Source organism: Aspergillus affinis (genome assembly GCF_023601865.1).
Source record: "Aspergillus affinis strain CMG 70 chromosome Unknown NODE_5_length_567868_cov_86_340925, whole genome shotgun sequence".
In the NCBI taxonomy this organism is placed as follows: Eukaryota; Fungi; Ascomycota; class Eurotiomycetes; order Eurotiales; family Aspergillaceae; genus Aspergillus; species Aspergillus affinis.
Genome location: NW_026515786.1, coordinates 464,295 through 483,372, shown reverse-complemented (window position 1 = coordinate 483,372; position 19,078 = coordinate 464,295). Strand labels below are relative to the sequence as shown.

At 48.8% G+C, this 19,078-nt stretch overlaps 5 protein-coding genes across 5 annotated transcripts; 3 read left to right on the top strand and 2 right to left on the bottom strand.

Moving 5' to 3' along the window:
* Positions 1 to 1,496: 1,496 nt before the first annotated feature.
* Positions 1,497 to 5,277, top strand: KD926_008868 (putative cellular morphogenesis protein (Rax2); the record flags this gene model as incomplete). Its single annotated transcript, XM_053094336.1, has 3 exons — positions 1,497 to 2,643; positions 2,703 to 4,964; positions 5,042 to 5,277. 3 exons carry the CDS (start codon positions 1,497 to 1,499, stop codon positions 5,275 to 5,277), a joined length of 3,645 nt encoding a protein of 1,214 aa, XP_052960422.1.
* Positions 5,278 to 7,147: 1,870 nt separating this feature from the next.
* KD926_008867 (uncharacterized protein) lies at positions 7,148 to 10,005 on the top strand (the record flags this gene model as incomplete). The annotated part of the gene is made up of 5 exons (XM_053094325.1): positions 7,148 to 7,202; positions 7,496 to 7,747; positions 7,842 to 8,430; positions 8,488 to 9,137; positions 9,194 to 10,005. The coding sequence occupies 5 exons, from the start codon at positions 7,148 to 7,150 to the stop codon at positions 10,003 to 10,005; spliced, it is 2,358 nt and encodes a 785-aa protein (XP_052960421.1).
* Positions 10,006 to 13,298: 3,293 nt separating this feature from the next.
* Positions 13,299 to 14,593, bottom strand: KD926_008866 (uncharacterized protein; the record flags this gene model as incomplete). The annotated part of the gene is made up of 6 exons (XM_053094314.1): positions 13,299 to 13,525; positions 13,585 to 13,639; positions 13,692 to 14,041; positions 14,102 to 14,208; positions 14,263 to 14,462; positions 14,525 to 14,593. 6 exons carry the CDS (start codon positions 14,591 to 14,593, stop codon positions 13,299 to 13,301), a joined length of 1,008 nt encoding a protein of 335 aa, XP_052960420.1.
* A 625-nt stretch (positions 14,594 to 15,218) lies between these two features.
* Positions 15,219 to 16,263, bottom strand: KD926_008865 (concanavalin A-like lectin/glucanase; the record flags this gene model as incomplete). Its single annotated transcript, XM_053094304.1, has 2 exons — positions 15,219 to 15,725; positions 15,895 to 16,263. The coding sequence occupies 2 exons, from the start codon at positions 16,261 to 16,263 to the stop codon at positions 15,219 to 15,221; spliced, it is 876 nt and encodes a 291-aa protein (XP_052960419.1).
* Positions 16,264 to 16,794: 531 nt separating this feature from the next.
* On the top strand, positions 16,795 to 19,043 carry KD926_008864 (uncharacterized protein; the record flags this gene model as incomplete). Its single annotated transcript, XM_053094293.1, has 6 exons — positions 16,795 to 16,913; positions 17,185 to 17,228; positions 17,278 to 17,699; positions 17,793 to 17,883; positions 18,635 to 18,704; positions 18,794 to 19,043. The coding sequence occupies 6 exons, from the start codon at positions 16,795 to 16,797 to the stop codon at positions 19,041 to 19,043; spliced, it is 996 nt and encodes a 331-aa protein (XP_052960418.1).
* Positions 19,044 to 19,078: the final 35 nt, after the last annotated feature.

Sequence of the window (19,078 nt, the reverse complement as noted above, 5' to 3'; positions counted from 1 at the left end):
TCGATGAATCATAACGAGTGATGTCACTGCTGGGTCTCATCTTTGCCCACTGATTGCCATGAAGCAATAATTCTAGTATGGTAATCACGACAGCATCAGGTGTACTTACAAACCATCATGCGCCCTACTATGCCGTAAGTGTATGATAGGTTTCAGTCGCGATCAGGAGTGAAACGCGTGCTATTTATATCTCTCGCCATCGGGCACATCTCGACGGGCGCCTACGGTGTATAGCATCGATATACCGCTAGTAAACCGTGAATCTACCGGAGTAAGTGCAGGTGTAGGCAGAGTCGCAGTGCCAAGAACCAAGATGTGATGGCCAATGGATGATGTTCTTCTGTACGGAGTCCCTCATGCACATACGTGCTACACACAGATCGACGTAGATCCTGATCTATGCAGTTGCATACATACATGCATAAACGGTGGCTAGGTATCATGCGTGCAGCCAGCCATTCCATCGGATGGGAGCCGAAATGAAAGTCTCCTCATGAAACTCTATCGGGACTCCATCTTAAAGCTGAACATGAAATGCACACTGCAAGGTCTTTGGCGAAGAAGTTCTGCGAGGTCGACTCCAGGGGTAGAAGCATTCCAGCCCCCCGTTTGCCGAAAGGTTGGAATTGTGTGGGTAGAACTTCAGTGTACATACAGTACATATATTCAGACAGACATATATGTACTGTACATTTAGATGGAATATGCATGGTAGGTAATCCAGACATGGAGTCTGATGCGACCTGCTTTCGCTGGGAGATGAAGTGAATCAACAGAGGAGAATGCAGGCCGGCCGTACCGGTACCTGACGGTATCATTGGTATGTAAAAGGAGGTACTGCGTACTGTCAGACGGAATGAATGACATTGTGGTTCCACCGTCGACCATGGGTGGCCACCGCGGCTGGCGAGTAACGGTGCGTATTGTGCATCGGATCAAGGTATATCCGGGGCCTTAATTGCGACGGCGGGACTGGTGGAACCTCACCCAGCGGGCGTATGATGGTATTCTGCTGGTACCATACTAGATTACCACCACCTCCCAGCAGCACCCGTGCTAAGAATAACGATGCCATCCGGAAAAACGTCGAGAGGCTCCAGACTCGACCAAACAAGCCCCTGCCATGTCACTCGTTCGGCCCATCCAGCTTCACCCAGTCATTCGTTAATTCTCTTTTACCTGCCCATTCCTGCATTGTTGGCTCCCTCTGGCCGGATGCTATCCATTCATTCATTCCATCTTTAATCTTCGCATTGTTGTTCTCCCTTTCTGACCAGTGTCTTTTCCACTGCCACTCCTTTTCCCACTCCGCGTCGCTCTTATTGGTACCGGCACTCCTTTTAAAAAGAATCTCCCCCCTCCCTGGGTTCGACCGTTTCAATAATTTGATCCCAATCTGGCTTTGGACTCAGCTGAATCAGAGCTTCATTTTTTTCGACACTATTTTACCTCCACTGAACGTCCACCCCCTTGGCCCGTCGTCGCGATCCTGAACAATGAGGATCCCCTCACTGTTTAGGCCTGCGACGGCTGGCTTGTCGGCCGCCCTCTACCTTTGGTCGCTCTTCGAACCCGCCTACGGTCTCTCGTTTAACTCGGTATCGGAACCCGATCTGGATTTGACGCCCTTGGGAAAAGTCGCTCTTACCGGAGATTTCGATGCGGTCTCGATCTACGCTTACACCGAACAATCCGTGACGGCCTCTGTGCAAGAAGGGTCCCAATCCATCCTCACGCCGCTCCCCAATGGAATTATTACGACGCTGTCGGTGGCGGACGCGGATATTCGTGTGATGTGTCCGTTCACCCTGAAAGATGGAACGCAGAAGGGAATTTTCCTGGGCGGCAACTTCACTAGCCTCGGAGACGTCGAGACGCAAGGCGCCGCGTTATTTGATCCCGAAACGAAGGTGGTGACGGCCCTACCCGGGCTCTCCGGGTCGGTGTCAGCTTTGTTGTGCGATCAGGAGTCCGACAGTGTCTACGTTGGTGGGGATTTCACGTACAAGAATACGTCACACGCCGTCGCATGGGTTGACAACAAGGGCTGGTCGAGTCTGTCTTTTGGCGGGTTCAATGGGCCCGTGTCCTCGATCCTGAAGGGCGACGATGGAGACATCATCTTTGGTGGCTCGTTCGATGGCATTGGGAACTCTACCTCCTCGAAGAAAAACGAGCAAATTGTCAACCTACAGAATGCCACCATCACTTCGGATGCGACCTCTTCGAAAAGCGGCTTCAGCGACCCTCGAAATATTCTCTGTCAAACAAGCGGCAAAGATGGCGAGGGAAAGACATGGCTTCTCGCCGACAGATCCCCCGGCTACTGGCGGGCGAACATGCGTTTCGGATACAACCCTACCAAAATTCGCCTTTACAACACCCATTATGAAGGACGCGGTACGAAGTCGTTCTTGTTACGAGCTCTTCCGGATAACGGGATTATGAACCTCACCTATACCGAGCCTGGTTCCCACGATAAGAAATATTGCGATTCAGTCTGCCCGCTTTCGAGCAACTCAAGTGAGAAGTATCGTGAGTTCCATTTCGTGAACGGCGTTGGAATGCGCGGCATTCAGATCGAGGTCTTGGAATGGTATGGCGATGGTGGTGGTCTCAATGGGATCCAAGTCTATGAGGATGGTGAGTCTCCCGGTGATCCGACTTTACACTTGATTATGCGAGTATGCTAATTTCTCAAGATATCTATGCTTACGCTGTGAGCGACTTCAACGAACCCTCATGTGCCGATATCAAGTATCCATCGAGATCGTCCCAGAAAGGCTCTTGGACCCACACAGAATCCGATCAGAGCCAGTCCGATTATTTAACCGCGAAGGTTACCGACTCTTCAGCTGACAGCACCTCCGTCGTATTCCAGCCCGACATCAAACGGTCGGGTAACTACTCGATTGTTATTTACACCCCCGGGTGCATTCAGGACGGGACGTGCGACTCCCGTGGTATCGTCAATGTCACCGCTACTGTCTCAACCCGCTCGAAGAATGACAAGCCAATTGAAAAACTCATCTATCAGAACAATTACTACGAGAAGTACGACACACTTTACACTGGCCGCGTGGATGCCAGCGACAGCTCGTTCCGCCCCAGTGTAACTTTGACGCCGAAGTCTGGTCAGGGAGATCTCACCATTGTTGCATCCCGAGTCAAATTCAACCTGATTCATGCCTCTGGTGGTCTGAGCGGAGAATTGAATGGACTTTATGACTTTGATCCTGAGTCAAAGGACACCAACTCCAACTTCACCGACTCCGCTGTCAATCGAGCGGGCCTGAGCTTGGACGAGGACGCCTCGATCAAGAGCTTGGTTAGCCATGACAACACTGTCTACGTCGGTGGAAACTTCTCCAGCTCTGACGTCGACAACGTAATGTTTTTTGAGAAGAACAAGAATGCCACGTCACTGCCACAGGGCGGCTTGAATTCGGAGGTAACTTCGATGACGTCCCTCGACAACATTCTCTATGTTGGAGGAAACTTCACCGATACGTCGGATGGCGGCAACGAGCATCTCAAGCATGTTGCAGCTTACACCTTTGGCTCCAAGTCTTGGTCAGCTCTAGGGGGCGGTGTCAACGGCCCAGTCTCGCAGGTTCTTGCCCTTACCCTGAACGTCTCTTCCGAAATCAACGAGACTATCATTGGCGTTAGCGGAGATTTCGATCAATTGCTTGCCTTCGACAAGACCCCGTCGACAAACGTATCTGGCTTTGCTGTGTGGGTGCCCTCGCGAAAGAACTGGCTGCAAAACCTTGATGACAACCAAATGGAATTTGCCGGTCAACTGTCGGCTTTCGCAAGGGTGGATAACACGAGTCTTCTTGCTGGTAACCTTGCCTCGGCGGGCATTGCTGCCGCAGGTGCCGTGTCTCTACTTTATGATGGTGGCCTAGATTTGGATCCTCTGCTTTCCAGTACCAACTCTAGTGGCAGCACTCATACTGGTATTTACGACTCCAGCTCCGACCGTAACCTCACAATTCTGGGAGGTCATTTCACGACAATGTCCAACAATGGATCTGAAGTCCAGAATATCGCCATCCTCGATGGCACTAAGGGTACTATCTCAGGTCTCGGAGCAGGCATTGATCGCAACTCCACTGTGTTGGCGCTTGCCGTTTCCGAAGATTGGCTGTACGCCGGTGGAAACGTGACCGGGACTGTTAGAGATTCGGTCTTGAACGGGCTTGTCGTGTATGACCTCGAAAACGGAACTTATGCGCAAAAACAACCACTGCAGTTCACCGGAGAGGATGTTACCGTCAATGCTATCGCTCCACGTCCGGGATCGAGCGAGGTTTACGTCGGAGGTAACTTTGTCAATGCTGGTGCTCTTCCTTGCGCGGCCGTGTGTATGTACGACCCATCTGAGTCTCAGTGGAACAGACTCGGAGCAAGCCTTGGTGGTAGCGCTATAGCCCTCACATGGATGAACAACCACAAGTTGATGGCCGTCGGAGATTTGATTGTCGATGGCAATAGTTCAGCTGTGGCCACATACAACCAGAAAAAGGCAGAATGGTCCGCTTTTGAAGGGGCCTCTTCTTCGGATATCTCAGGAACGGTAACCGCCTTCTCTCCAGCCAGCAAAGACGTGTCCACCTTTTGGCTGGCAGGTCAATCCAAAAACGGGTCCAGCTTCCTGGCCAACTATGACGGATCTGAGTTTCAATTTACTGCCGACATCTTTGACCAAGGAACTTCTATTCAGGGTCTCGAGGTCATCCCCTTGACACAAAAGCATGACAGCGTCAATCTGTTGAACAAGGATCTAATTCTCCTGATTACTGGACAACTGATGATCCCGAACTTTGGCAATGCGTCGGCAGCGCTTTTCAACGGAACTGTCTTGACTCCGTTCATCCTTACAACCGGGTCTGATGGCCGACCGGGCAGCATGTCCAAGATTTTCTACGAAAAGACCAATCCATATACTAGTGAAGGTAAGTTTTATCTCGGGGCTTGCCTCTTCCTGATACCTTGATCTATGAGACCCATGAGTACTGATTATTCACGACAGGAAAACACCGTCCGAACGGCATTGTTGTTTTGATATCGTTCTGCCTTGCGCTTGGCTGCGTTTTCCTCATCGTCATTGCCGGAGTCATCTTCAATAAGATCCAGCGCCGCCGTCAAGGCTACATGCAGGCCCCGCAAACGGTCGGCACCGATCGACCATCGAACATGACACGGCTGCCTCCCGAGTACCTCTTCAATACGTTGCAACAACGCAACCCAGGCACGCCAGCAATCTAAGCTTTGGACATCTTTCGTGATGATCCACTTGGTTCAATTTAAAAGAATGATCCATTTCCTTTTATTCTTTCTGTTTGATACCTCTCAGAACGGCGTTCTTGGGAAGCACATCATTTTATACCCTTATTTAATTCTTGAACCCCCCCCTTTTTTTTTTTCTATTTCACTTATCTTTGCCTTTGCATTTTGGCCTTCGGTTGATTGACCGTTAATTTCTCAGGAGATATACCATCATTGCTGGCTTTTTCATGTCTTTTTCATTTTTTTTTTCTCTGCTGTTTCTATGCTCTTCCATCCAGTCCTTAGAGTTGGCCAGGGACGTGTTAATATCTCCTTGCCCACATCCGGTCCTTTGTCAGTGAATCATTTTGTTGTTGATTATTTCCCCATGTACTATAGTCTCCGACCTGGATGACACTGTTTCCTTCATCCTTCGATGCTTTGTGCCGAGGAGGGTGGCGTTACCAGGTGGGCATGTACATAACCCGCGCGAGATCGCGGTAATGACAATAATGCATGTTAGTAACTAGAAAAACCAGTTCTAGCGGAGCTAACTAGAGCTCTTGTGTCCACTGTATCATTTATGTGTCATATCAAGCGATCCAAGCTTTGAGGAGTGCGCCACTTTAGGAAATAAGAGCTTCAAAAGCCTGATTGTAACCCGGAAGGATCAGACCCCTACGAAATCCTCATGGATCAGATGCTTACTGGGCTGAACTGGGCTGACTGACCCCGTCCATACTCCGTACTCCGTACTCCGGAGAGAGATGAGAGGGGAGAGAGAGGCCTTCAAAGATCCAAACGCATGGCTAAAGTGGATCTCAGGGTGTTGGGTGACCAGAGAGACCATGATTGGGTGAAAGGAGGCTGAGGTGAGTTACCTAATTAAAAGAGCCAGACATTGCACGATGCTGATTCGGCCGGATGCTCGCCACAGATTAACGATGAAGTCATGTTTACGCCCCAGGGAGCTTGCGCCTTGTGGGCTGTGTTATTTGTGTGTGAAAAGTTGGCTTGATCAGTGTTCATGTCTGATGATGGAGGGGGGGCCGGGGGTCTGGTTAGATGGTTGGAGACAGACCCAATGTAAAAACAACTAAATGGGCGAATTGGTCATGGGAGCGGTTAAGCTAGCGGGCAGAATCGGGCATATTCCGGAGACTGGGACTGAAGACGGCGGTCAGGAAACGTAAGAAAAAATGTGTCCTGAGGTCCTGAGGTTCTCCATCTAGGAATCCGGACCAAGTGACCGGGGAAAGGCTGGAGAACAAAACAAGATGAGGACAAGGAAAGAGAGAAAGAAAGAAATGAGCAACCAGAATTGATAAGCACTGGGCGACTGAGTCCCATGACCGGCTCCAGCCCCAACCCCGACCGGATTTTTCCCCGCAAGGAGAGAGCGTGGCGGACAAAGGATGATCCGCTTCCCCGACCGGCGGTGCAAAAATCCCCGCTTTTGCCCTTCTTCCTTAGTGTTAGTAGTGTGACTGTGTCCCGGTGTCCCTTCGGTGCCAAGTCGCTGGGGAGAAAAACAATAGTAATAGAAATTAAAAAGAAAATTTTCGAATGCTCTCCTGTCGTCCTTGCCTAAGTCGTGCATGGGGATTCTTGTCATCGAATCTTCTTTTCCCTCTCTCTCTCTGCTCCTAACCTTCCCCCTTTCAATTCAACCTACACCCCCCCCCCCCCTCCCCTTGACTTCCCTTCCCTTACCCCCTCCCCCCCCCCAGAGTCTTGGTATCGACTATCGATCCATGTCCGGAGGCCCTCGCACTACTGTCGATTCGGGGCTAGTCTTTGCGCCTTGACTCTCCAGCTTTCTCTCCCCCGGCTTATATTCTTATTATTGGCCCACCAACCGTCTCTTCGGATGCTGCACCTCAATCGTCGTCGATACCATCCGGTATGCGATCTCGCACAGGCTGGTACGTTCTGTTTACTACATGGGTTGAATTGATATCTATCACCCAAATAAATAAATTCGTCGGAAAAAGATCCACACAGCTACAGCACAGCTCTCCTCCCTCCCTACCTTTCCCGTCGCTTCGGCGGTGTTCATCACCTACCTTCCAGACAATACGAGTGAGCTGACTTCTTGGGCTTTGTGTCTTATTTATCACAGCTTGACGTGCCGCACTCGCAAACTCAAATGTACGGTGTCTTCCCCGTCTTGATATTCAGAAGAGGTTCCGGACTAAATGCGCCCGTCTCGCTTTAGGTGACGAGCAGAAGCCCGAATGTTCGCAATGTCGCAAAGGTGGTAGAGAGTGTCGGCCCAGCGAAGGCATCGTCTTCCGCCATCAACAAAATGCATCGATGAACAAGAACTTGGACGACCCTTCGCCTGGTCGTGGTAATCTCAAGGGATTCTACTCGTACAAGAATACGTTCGATAAGGATAGCGTGTGGTTGGATATTCCGAAGCATGGTAGTCCTCCCCTCTACACTTCCACCTACCTGTTCCTGTGTTGTGAGACAGGTGGCGGGTGTCCATACAGAGGCGGTGTGGTTTCCATCGTCGTTCATCATCAAGCAGACCGGTCTAACCTTCGGTTTCGATGTAGTTATCTTCGTCGACAATTCAGATCCGTATGCCGATGATCTCGAGGCCGCGCTAGGCGAGTCCGAAGCTGCTATTCTGGCCGCCAATTCGCAGACTCGACACTGGAATTCTCATCATCCCTCCCCGTCGGACGGGGAATCTCACGGCCTCGAAACCCTTTCCACGGCGGCTGTTCATGATCGCCTTTCGTATCCTCCCTTCAGTGTTGAACAACAACAGGCTTTGACGGCGACCGACGGCGGCTCGGCCTTCAACACTGTTTCGACCACCTCCATCTCGTCGGGACCTTCTCCGAACCCTCCACGCAGCACGATACCCCCTCTCGCTTCCCCTCCCATCTCGATCGCCTCCAGCAATAATAATACTAATAATAACATCAACTTCCTTCTGAATCCCTCTTCTCAGTCACACTCGCCGCCGGTTGATCCGACGATCCAGCATGCACCTGAGCGTAGAGGTTCGTCGTTGACGTCCAGGTCCCTCGTGTCAAGAGGCGGCAAACCGGTTGAACAGCGGTCGGACATGCCGGTGGAGACCGAGCACGAGATCGCCTTTCTATTAAGAAATTTCTCCGAAGCACCAGGACTCTGGTGAGTAGATGTGTCTTTTCCTCGTCCCCTTCATAGCAAACTGACTGATAATGTTAGGATGGATTTGTTCGACCTGGGAACGTATTTCGCATCTTATATTCCTGTCAGGGCTCTGACGAATCCGTTGCTTAAATACGCAGCGTGTGCATATTCCGCGAAGCAACTAGGCCGCATCAGGAAGTTTGGATCCTCCACCGGAGATGCCGTCTCTATCCAAGCTTCGCTGGATTCGTGGCCCGATGAAAGTGCCGTAGACTGGGGTTGGTATGGAGCCAAATATTACGAAAAGGCCATCCAGCTTTTGATGAAAGAGCTTCAGCCGGATAAGGGCCCGGCGCCGCTAAGCACTCCCGAGGCCTTTGGGCAATGGCAGGCTGCTGAGCTGTGTGAGAACGGTGACAATCCTCGCAAGCGTCGACGGCGTTACACGGAAAGTCGCCTGTCTAACGGCGTTCACTCGGACGAGATCCTAGCCGCCACGGCCATCCTGTCTGTATATGAACTGCTGGATGCGACCGGGCCAGCCTGGAGTCGGCATCTGAGTGGTGTCAAGTCACTGCTGGATGTGGCCGAAGTCGGAATGATGCCACTTGAACAGCGTCCGTCACCGGGAGAGACGGCTTTCCCACCTCCGAAGAGACCGGGACTCTCCAGGGCCCGAAAAGCGACATTCTGGAATTTCGCTCGGCAGGATTATCTAGCTGCTTGTAAGTGTCTAACGGCGAGTATTCGGTATTGCAAAGGGTTAACCAGTATCGGCTAGTCATCAACGAGTGTCAGACGAGGTTGAACACCGAGGACTTAGTGTTGTGGACTGAGGCGGGCCTTCAAATCGATAACATGGGCTTTGTGCGGCTCACTAATGCCACTACGGCTGGGTATCCGGAAGGCGACGAGGCCATGAAGGAGGACATCGTCGGTAATGGACTCATCTGGATCCTGTCTAAGATCGTCAACTATATCAGTGCCGGGGACCACTTGCATTTGGACAACGGCTCCGTTGATTCGGGGCCCTTGGCAATATCGCAGCAGGTTCTGCTGGAGCGGTGGTACCGTCTGGAGACCGAGCTTGATGTATGGTATAACGGGCTTCCGCATACGTTCCGACCTTGTGCAAGGCTTCAATCACGTGCAAAGGACAGCGCAACCGGTAATGACCTCTCGTCTCTCTGTGAGATATGGCACAGCATTCCGGTTTGCGCATCTGCCATGCAACACTACCATATGGCTCGGATTCTGCTTCTCATCAACAAACCCCACGAGTCAACCAGTAGACGGAGCACCATTACCAACAGGCTCAACTCATATCGTTCGATCGAGAGCGAAATTCGGTTTCACAGCCGCGAAATTGTAGGCATCTCGATGGGTCGTCCAAGTGGCGCCGTCCGGATCAACTCTCTCCAGCCACTGTTCGTCAGTGGTCAGTGTCTCACCGAGCCTGCCGAGCGACGGACGACGTTGCAATTGCTGCGCGGCATCGAGACCGAGCTTGGCTGGGCAACGGAGTACCGGGTCAACCAACTGCTCCGAGAATGGGGCTGGAATGAGGGCGCCGGAGACGTTGAAGTTCCGTGAAAGCATCACACGGCTCTGGACTTCTGTTATCTCCGCTGAAAACTCGGATTGAGTCCAGCACTGATGTACTCGTCAAACAGATTGGGTCCCTTTGAGAGGGAACCCCCACACCTGTGGTGTTTGACGAGCATCACCAGGTCATGCAGGTTACTTGAAGGATATCTCAAGACCCCGCTGCACCCCCTCCCGCAGTCTTGAGCGGGGAAACATGATCGAAATATGACCATGATGAAAGAGTCATTCCATTGGCAGTGACTGCTCTGACCAGTTGAGCCGGGATTCCGAGCGACAAACCCCGCCAGACGGGCTGTCTGAGGAACCGCCGTGTCTTCCATGATACCACCATGATTTTTAACCTTTTCTTTTGTTTCTCTTTTTTTTCCCCCCCCGGTTATTGTTCTCAGATACCACACTCATGTACACCATGTCAGACTGGTGAAATAATGTTTTTCTTTGATAATCTCACCCTCGTTGCATCTTGATCTGTTTGTTATTGATGTTCTTTTCTTGCTTGAATGTATCTTCTTTTGGGTTCAGATCAAGTGACAGAAGTCAGTAAGCTAGTAGCAAATCGGGAGCATCAGCGACGGAGCATTCGATAATGATAGCGATTAAACATGAGGCAGCAAGACGTTGCAATTGGAATGAAAGCGGAGTCAACCCCTCCTTCACGTTGTGCACTGTCCACGAGGACCGGTCGAGAAATAAAGAAAAGAAGGGGAAAGAAAAAAGGACATTCAAGAAAAGAAAATAAACCAGAAAATAAAGATTCCAAAACCAAGCCAGAGAACCAGAGGCCTGCCACTTTTTAAGAAGTGAAAAGAGTTCGGCAGAGTTGCCTGGGGGTTCTTCAGATGAAACTGAGCCGGACCCAAAGCGGCACCTTCGGCAAGGCCCAGCCGATCGGTGGGTTCCATTCGGCTTGGATTCCTTCGCGGATTCCAACTGTGACGAAATTTCACCACCGTCCGAATTCCCCCTCAACACCCGAGCCTTAATTTTTACTTTCTCGGTAACCCTAACTGTGCTTATCCTTGTGCTGACTACAGAGTCGGCTGAAGAAACAACCCTTGTCATTTTTGGGGGTTCGTCAAGTAGCACGCAGAGAAAAGGGAGGAGGGAAATGAACCAGAGAACCAGGGAAAAAAAGCAGGTTTTCCGACCTGTTTATTTAGTAAACGTTCACAGTTCATACTCCGTTCCGTACGCAGCAGGCGTTTTTCGGCTTTCCCCTCCCCCATTATATGGAGAAGACTGGAGAATGGAGAATCGAAAATGGAGAAGGCACGAAAACCGTCACAAATCAAGGTTGGGCAAGTTGGTAGGGCCCCCCTCCTCCAGTCCCTCCAGTCCTCTAAAGCCAACAATTCCATCCGTCGCGCGTGTCGATCTTCAGCAGTCCCTCACGATTTACAGTTTTGGTCTTTTTGATTTTCTGATGATTTAATTTCCTTTTTCTCCAAAATCCAACCCCAGCCCTGCCTGTCCAGTGTCCACTTTACTCCGGCGGCTTCCCCCTTCCGATCATCCCGGGTTTTTCCAATTTTTTATAATTTTTTATTTTTATTTTTTTTGGGTCTTTCATCTGGGAGGAGGGGAAAGTATTCCGATGATGTCCTTGATGCATTACTGCTTCCATCAGTGAGGGTATTGTCATTCTCTTTCATTTCATCAGACCTAACTAAATGAGAATACATGACATAACACATAATCAACTCTGCTGTCCTAAAGAAGTCATTCCGAACGTGACAGTCCACACCTATTGTGTACCTACTCCATAGTCCATACATATCACATATTACATATTATATTATGGGGGAGTAGTGAGTACGCAAGACGCACCCCGTAATCCATTCAGCCTTGTTTTCCTAATTGAAATTTCACATGCTTCGGCAAGCAGATTGAATGATCTCATATCCTGCAAGAATCAGAGCGAGCAATAAGCAACAAGAACTAATTAGTTAAACTAATACACCGCTTCCCCTCCCCTCCCCCTCTCCTTCCCTAATAAGTCATACCTTTGTGTGCGGTGTACCTGAGTATACCCTGTATATACTCCGTATACAGACCCAGATTCTCAGTATCCGTCCGCAAATCCTCCCCTGGTAGAATTGGCACACAGTCAAGCTTCAGATCTTGACTCGTTCACCCGCCCTTGGCCTTCCTTGGCTCTCTGGCCCCGGCTTATCCCATTTAGGTCATGCCGGGCATTTTCCGTGTGATGATCGTCAGGAAGAGAGAGATGGTCTTGGCCTTACGGAGTAGACCGGGGATTGACCGGATCAGTGAAGGAACGTTGGCGTTGGCGTTGCTTGTTGGGGCCGTAGGATGACTGGTGGGCTACTACGAATGATGTACTGTACTCCGTACTGGGCACTGTGCTTTAAGTTCCCTTTTCGGTTCCTCTCCCCTATCCACAATCCCCGGTTATCTAGTAAGTGGGTCAGTCGAGTCTGAGTAGATTTGCGGGAAACTTGAATGTGATGTCTTTACCCACTTTTTTTTCGCTGGTGGATGAGGTCATAGGTTAGATGGATGGTTGGATGGTGTTGGTTTGTCTGTCGTGCCTGACCTGGGGAGGAGTGTTTACCCATTGTTATGTATGTACCAGTTATGTCGGTAGTTAGGTAGGGCTTGGATTATGGTTTAGTGAGGAGAGGCTTCGGTATAGTTACTCTTTTCACCGCAGTTTTGATGTCTTTCTCTATCTGTCTCGAAGACGGCTGTCTCTTACCTCTGGTGATAATGCTCTCATAGCCTTTGTTCATCTTCGAGGAAAGCCCGGGAAACATGGTATGATTGGCCTGGAGGCAAACGCTGTCAGTCGGGTTTGGAATGAAAGAAGGCCGTCGAGATACAATACTACTGGGGATGAGAAGTAGGATTCTCTCCTATTCTGTTAACTGAATGCGATATCTCCAATGTTGAGGCAGAGAGCAGTCGGTGCCTGTAAGTGGCTTGGCTTGAGAAGGTTAATCATTTTGTGAGCGACTTGTTACTTTGTATCTTGTGCAATGCATTGTTCTTCGTCCTCTGGGCACCGATACTACTAATGGCTCGGCCAGTAGGTTTTCTTTCCCCCCCCCCTCTCTCACTTTTTTCTTCTTATTTTCATGTTCCACATTTTTCCAGATAACCTAGCATGTATAGACAAATAGAATTGCAGAGTTTTGGCCGAAAAAGGCAAACATGGCTCATAAAAGTTTCGACCTTAAATTTTGTAATGTGAATAACAGTCTAGAGTTTCCTGGACCCCGACAGTGACGTATGTGTATGTAGTAAATCTCTGCCCTCTAGTAAGGGTCCAGGCCAACTAATTGTCTACCCTTCTTTGAGAGCTTGGGGTTCGGAATAGGCCTTCTGATCGCAATTTCGTAAGAACGGTGCTCTTTTGGAGGAAGGCGTTCCGGCACGCGGAAGATTGCCGGGTCATGTGTGGTATTCGATCGAGATGCATATGCCCCAACTCGAGCTTCTTTTGCTTCATCTGTAACTGCAGATACTGGTTTGTAACAAACATCTTCAGAAGCTGTTAGTATCTGATGACACCGTGTCCGGTCTGCTAGGCATTGAGCTTACATGCAGCAAATCGATCATTGGTGGAAGATGGAGGAGCACCGTAGTGAATGGTACGCTATGAATGATTAGCAGGGCTCGATATAATGGATTCAAGTGTTGTATCATACCGAATCCCAAAGAAGAAGATCACCTGGCTGAGCACAAATCTTCACCCACTTGCATCCTTTTGATTCCAGCCAAGTACACATCTCTTCAGGCACCAGTTGGAATGCATGCTTATTCCAACCACCTTCCGGTTTCAAATGGTCAAAACGCTGCCACATTTCTGCGTAATGCTTATTTGATCCATCCAGGACCATTAATCCACCATCTTCGCTTCCATTGGGTAGCAAGTTCAGTATTCCCTGAACACATTCAAATTCTGGACTGTGAGCAGATTGATCCACGTGTGCCCATGGAGCGAATAGAGAGTCGGTCTTGGGGCGCTCTTTCTCGGGAATAGAGAGGTTCACCCCGTCTGGGTGGTGTTTAGGTTAGTCTCCGAAACAATGTTTTAGATTGAATGTGAACCACATACCAAATGAGCAAAGCAGTTCGTTAGTACCATAAAGCTGTGCCCACTTCTCAATGAGACTGGGCTCGGACTTCAGGTCCCAAACAAATTGCTCATGTCCAATGCCGTATCTTCGAGGTTGTCAATTGATTTGAAGGCGATCCAGTCTGATAAACCTAACTCACCTATTGTAAAGACCCCCACGGAGGCTAAAGGGAAGGTTTTCGGATTTACGCGTTGAAGGGTCATTGCGATCGAATCCCAAATCCCAGCTTTCGAGCCATTCATAGCCCTTTTCAGCATATGCAAGAGCCTTCTCTCTGGGTATGGCTTCAGGAACAACGGTCCAACCCTTTTCTTTATACCGCCTCAACCATTCGGGAGACTGAAACGGCCGGTCAGCATATCCTCCTTTTCAAGAACTTTGTTTCCTAGAAAGCTACTCACATCAGACACGATATCATGAACGCGCAACTTGATAGTGGGGTTGAGTGAAGTTGTTGTAGAAGTAGCCATATCGAATTGATTTTGCGGGTTGAAAGCCTTCTGTGCAGACAGCCTTATGAGAATATTTGTTTCCAAGAAAGATACTCAGAGCGAAAGCCGCTGGAGCATTTTTATGGTTGAAGTTTCACTACCAAAAGACGAATCTGCTGAACTCGATCGCCACCAGTCTTCAAGGCACCGTGTCACAGGTGTTCGGATGACTTGTTTCTCGTTGATGTACGTTTTTCTCCCTTGTTGAATGTCGTACTTTCATATTCCGATTACATCATCACAGACCGATCAGCTTGGAGATAACTATAACTTTCCACTTTAGCCGAACCCCGCCTTCTAGCCTTGGTTTAACCGTAGCGGGATTTATCTTCTTTCAGCTAAACTACTCACACTGTGTGCTGTTCGAACGCCGAACGCGCAACGGATTTTAGTGCAAGGAGAATCCTCCTTGTGGGTTGGGTTTTCCGCTTTGAGACCAGCAAAAGCCACAATTGCTGTGTCGTGCCGTGGGATTATCTTGAAACGACAAATAAAGACATCGAGTACGATTTTGCATTAGTATTCCCCAGAAATACCGCTTCATTCAAACAATTCGATATTAGCATGCACAATTCAATTCAGGTATTCCTTCTAAGCCCGACTTTCAGATATACCACAACCACAAAAGGACAAAAAGACACCGTGTGATGGAGTCCATCAGCCCAGGGCTGGCTGTAGCAGGACTGAGATTTGGGAACGGCCAGAAGGATGACGGATTTGAGACACCAGTGCCACGAATACCGGAACCGCCATGCTCACCAGGTACAATGGTGCTGGTGGATGTAGCGCCGTAGATTTCAATATCTTGCATGGAGCCCGAATCGCCATTGTAGGAATAAGACACAGTAGGGTTGTAATTGAATATGCTCACAGACTTCACATACATAGTGAATGGACCCTGCGAGAAATCTGTCTGCCCCCCAGCCCATTCAACCGTGCCAGGATTGTTGTCCGGATCGCCGCCTGCCCAGTTTCCAATCCGAGCCCGCATGAGCGACTGAGGATAGCGAGTACCGTGAACCGCTTCCTCGTAGGTCAGCGTGCGGACAGTCTTTCCATCAATCAACCAAGACTCTCCTGGGTCCAGATCCATTTGTACTTGTGGAATTGGCTCTGCGGGTTAGAGACAGGCGCCCAAGTCCATCGACCATAAGAACCGCTATCGCCCTTCCCAAAGTAGTCCGTTTGAAGCGAATCAGTAAAGCCGCCGAACGCTTCCTTCAAAAAAAAGAATTGATTCAGTATTGCGTAGTATTCCCACGGTGACAAAACTTGCTTACCCAGTCAATCTCGTCAAGATCATCAGATTCCAAGATGACAGCGCTTACAATCCCAGTTCCTGGGGCAGCTTTCATTTCAACCTCAACTTCACCGAAGAAGATGTAAAAGTTGGTTTCAATGGTTGGAGCATCACCCTTTTCGTTGATCGTAAACTCCGCACCATTACTACCCGAGATTATGGTGCCGGATGCTGTGTTCCACTTCTGGAGATCCGAACTTGACGTGAAATCATATTGAAATTGAGATTCAGTGGACCTAGGGTCGGCTGGGCAGGTCTTTACTAATGGATCGCAAGAGGTATAAGATTGACCAAGTGCCAAGGAGAAGGTTGAAGCTAGAGCCGAAGCTGTGTAGAAACGTATCATCATTGTCTGCAGATTTGATTTGCCTCGTCGCCAAAAAATCCAGAATATGAAACATTGAAGTAGTTGAAATTTCCTACCTTGCAAGTGTAAACAAATAAACTGATGGCCAGTTAGGAGCCAAGCTAATCGTAACTGGATCAAAGTAGTAGGCTCCTTCCTACAAGATTCAATGGGTAAGTAACCACGTCCTACTAACTACCCAGTAAAAGGCGTCACAATACCCTCTGGCCACATGAATCTTCTCCCCACTGCCCCAGTTTGACTTTAGCGGCTATATACCAAGGCGTAACAAAGCCAAACCAAGGTACCATGCAGAATCACTATAGCTCGCGTACAAAGTGGAGAGCAATGTGGTCAGAGGGCTTATAGTACAGTAAAGACAAAAATAGTTAGCCTCTCTTACTAAGCGGCCTTTAGTTGCCTAAAAGGGTAAGGTATGTGGGTACAGTTCGAGATGAGATCGTTCAGAATAAATTATTATGGGTCTTTCTATGCATTCCTACAACCGAACAATTTTTCCGAATCCGAGTCCGAATGAGACAAGGAAAACGGAAGATCGATGGCATCACTCTGAAGATTTCAAAATCGTGTGGCAATCAGGGCAATGGGTCGCCAGCCATTACCGAACACTCATACCTTCAGACTCAGACCTCGTAAGAGACATAAACGCCATTCACGTGATGCTTGCTTCGTGAGAAAGGTACATAGTTTCGGCTAAACCCATCTTTTCTGAGTGAGATTAGACCCTAATCAATAGGCCAGATCGTTGTGACAACGCAAAGCCGAGATGCGATTGGTGCAGTCATCATGAAGGTATTCCCTGCACTTAGTTACTATAAACACTCTCGTCTTGATAATTAAATCTGTTCAACAAAAGAGGTAACGGTCTGATATCCGCACAATGGGCTGACCTTTTGGTTCCAGAGTCCCAGTCATCTCCACCCAACATGATTTGGTGCCTAGGCCTAGTATGTTGTCCAGTTCTAATAAATACTGTCTAATCTAATGAGGATATAGGAAACTCGAGCCACGCATATAGCCCTTCTTCTGTTCAATACACTTCAGTCTCTAAGGCTCAGCCCGATATGGAAGTAGATCGCGTGGAATTGAAATCTTGTGACCAAAATATTGAAAGCCATCTAGGCAACATTTGCACTTTTGATGGCACGCATGTGCTGTCTGAACATAGCAAAGCCTGGATCAAAAGTATCACTGGCGAAGACATTTCTTTGCTACCATTCCCACAGACTCGCCATACAGAAAACCCTCTATCTTGGAATGCAATCGGCTCACAGGACTCATGCCTACCAGACAAGACCTTTGTCTACCGCCAGCTGGCAAGCTACCAGAGGTCTATCTTCGGACAATTTTTCCCCATCCTGGACTTGCCACTGTTCTGGGAAACAGTCAGCACTGCATATCAAGGATCTGGGCCTAGGGTATGTGACGTTTCAAACAAGGCAAAGGCGTGTATATTTGCACTGCTTGCCTTGAATCTAGTATCAAATACATGTGACCCTTCTGACTTTCAGAGCGGTAAACGTTATTATAAAAACGCTCTGTGTCTTGTGCCGGCTGTTCTCAAAGGACCGCCCTCTTGGACTACAGACTCTTCTTCTGCTGGTGAGTTCTACCTTATCAACCCTCTTAATAGCATGCATATTTCTGTTATGGTTCTTTTCAAATTCTTGTCCATCAGCATATTGACGATATCTACTGTGTCTATGTACCCAAGCGCTTACTGGGAAAATCGAAGACATCAAGTACTTTTTATCAGCTTTCGCGGATCACATTTTCTTTCTTGGGGCGCATCTCACAACAAATAAGGTCCATAAGAACCCAACTCAAGCTGACTATCACGCACGGCATCTTTATTGGATTGCTTATATCTGTGATAAAGGGTTCAGTCTGGCCACTGGTCTCCCCCACTCACTTCCAGACACCCGGTGCGATGTTGTCTACGAGGATGGAACATCACCAGCTAGATCATCAGTAAAATCATCTCATTGCAAAGGTGACCCTCTACCCGGGTCATACGTCTGCACATATCTGCGTCTAGCTGTGATCCAATCTCAGACATACAGCATTTTATATTCACGAGATTCCGTGCATCCAGGCCAGGCAGAGGTTTTGAGAATCATTCGGAATATTGATCATTCTCTCGAGCAGTGGAGGCTCTCAATTCCTGCAGATTACCGGCCTTCATTTACAATGTACCTCGGAACTGACGAAAGTCTTCGTAGCATCAGGTGTTCAATATTTCACTTACAATATCATTATTGTATGATCATGATTCATCAAACAAGTACCCGCTGCCCATCATGGAAACAGAATTAGAACACACATAGTGCTACCTCTAGACTCGGGATAACAGTCACTGCCAGTCGCAATCTCCTGGGAAGTTTTCTTAACTCTGGATTCAACCTTGGGTCCCAGAACCTACTGTGAGTTTCTTTTGTGAACCCATCCCAACGTGCTTTTCCCGATCCTTGAAACATTGAGTAGAAGGAAACACTAATTAAGTTGCCAACAGGTTCTGCTTGTCATATTTCATGCAAGCTAGCTTTAACCTATTCTGCAAAGTTCTTTCCCAAACTTCTGATGCCAGTGACTTCGAGGACGTCATTTTAATCATAAAGATTTCCATAGTCATCGAGGAGCACTTAAACCGGGATACCCCTGACCATTTTGATGGGAAAATAGCGTTTGTCCCACAATTCATCCCTGAACTCAGTCGACTCGGAGAACGCATTCTGCTGAAATCTTTCGGATGTGAAAAATAAAAGTTCCCATCGGTATTGCAGAGGTCTCAAAGAAA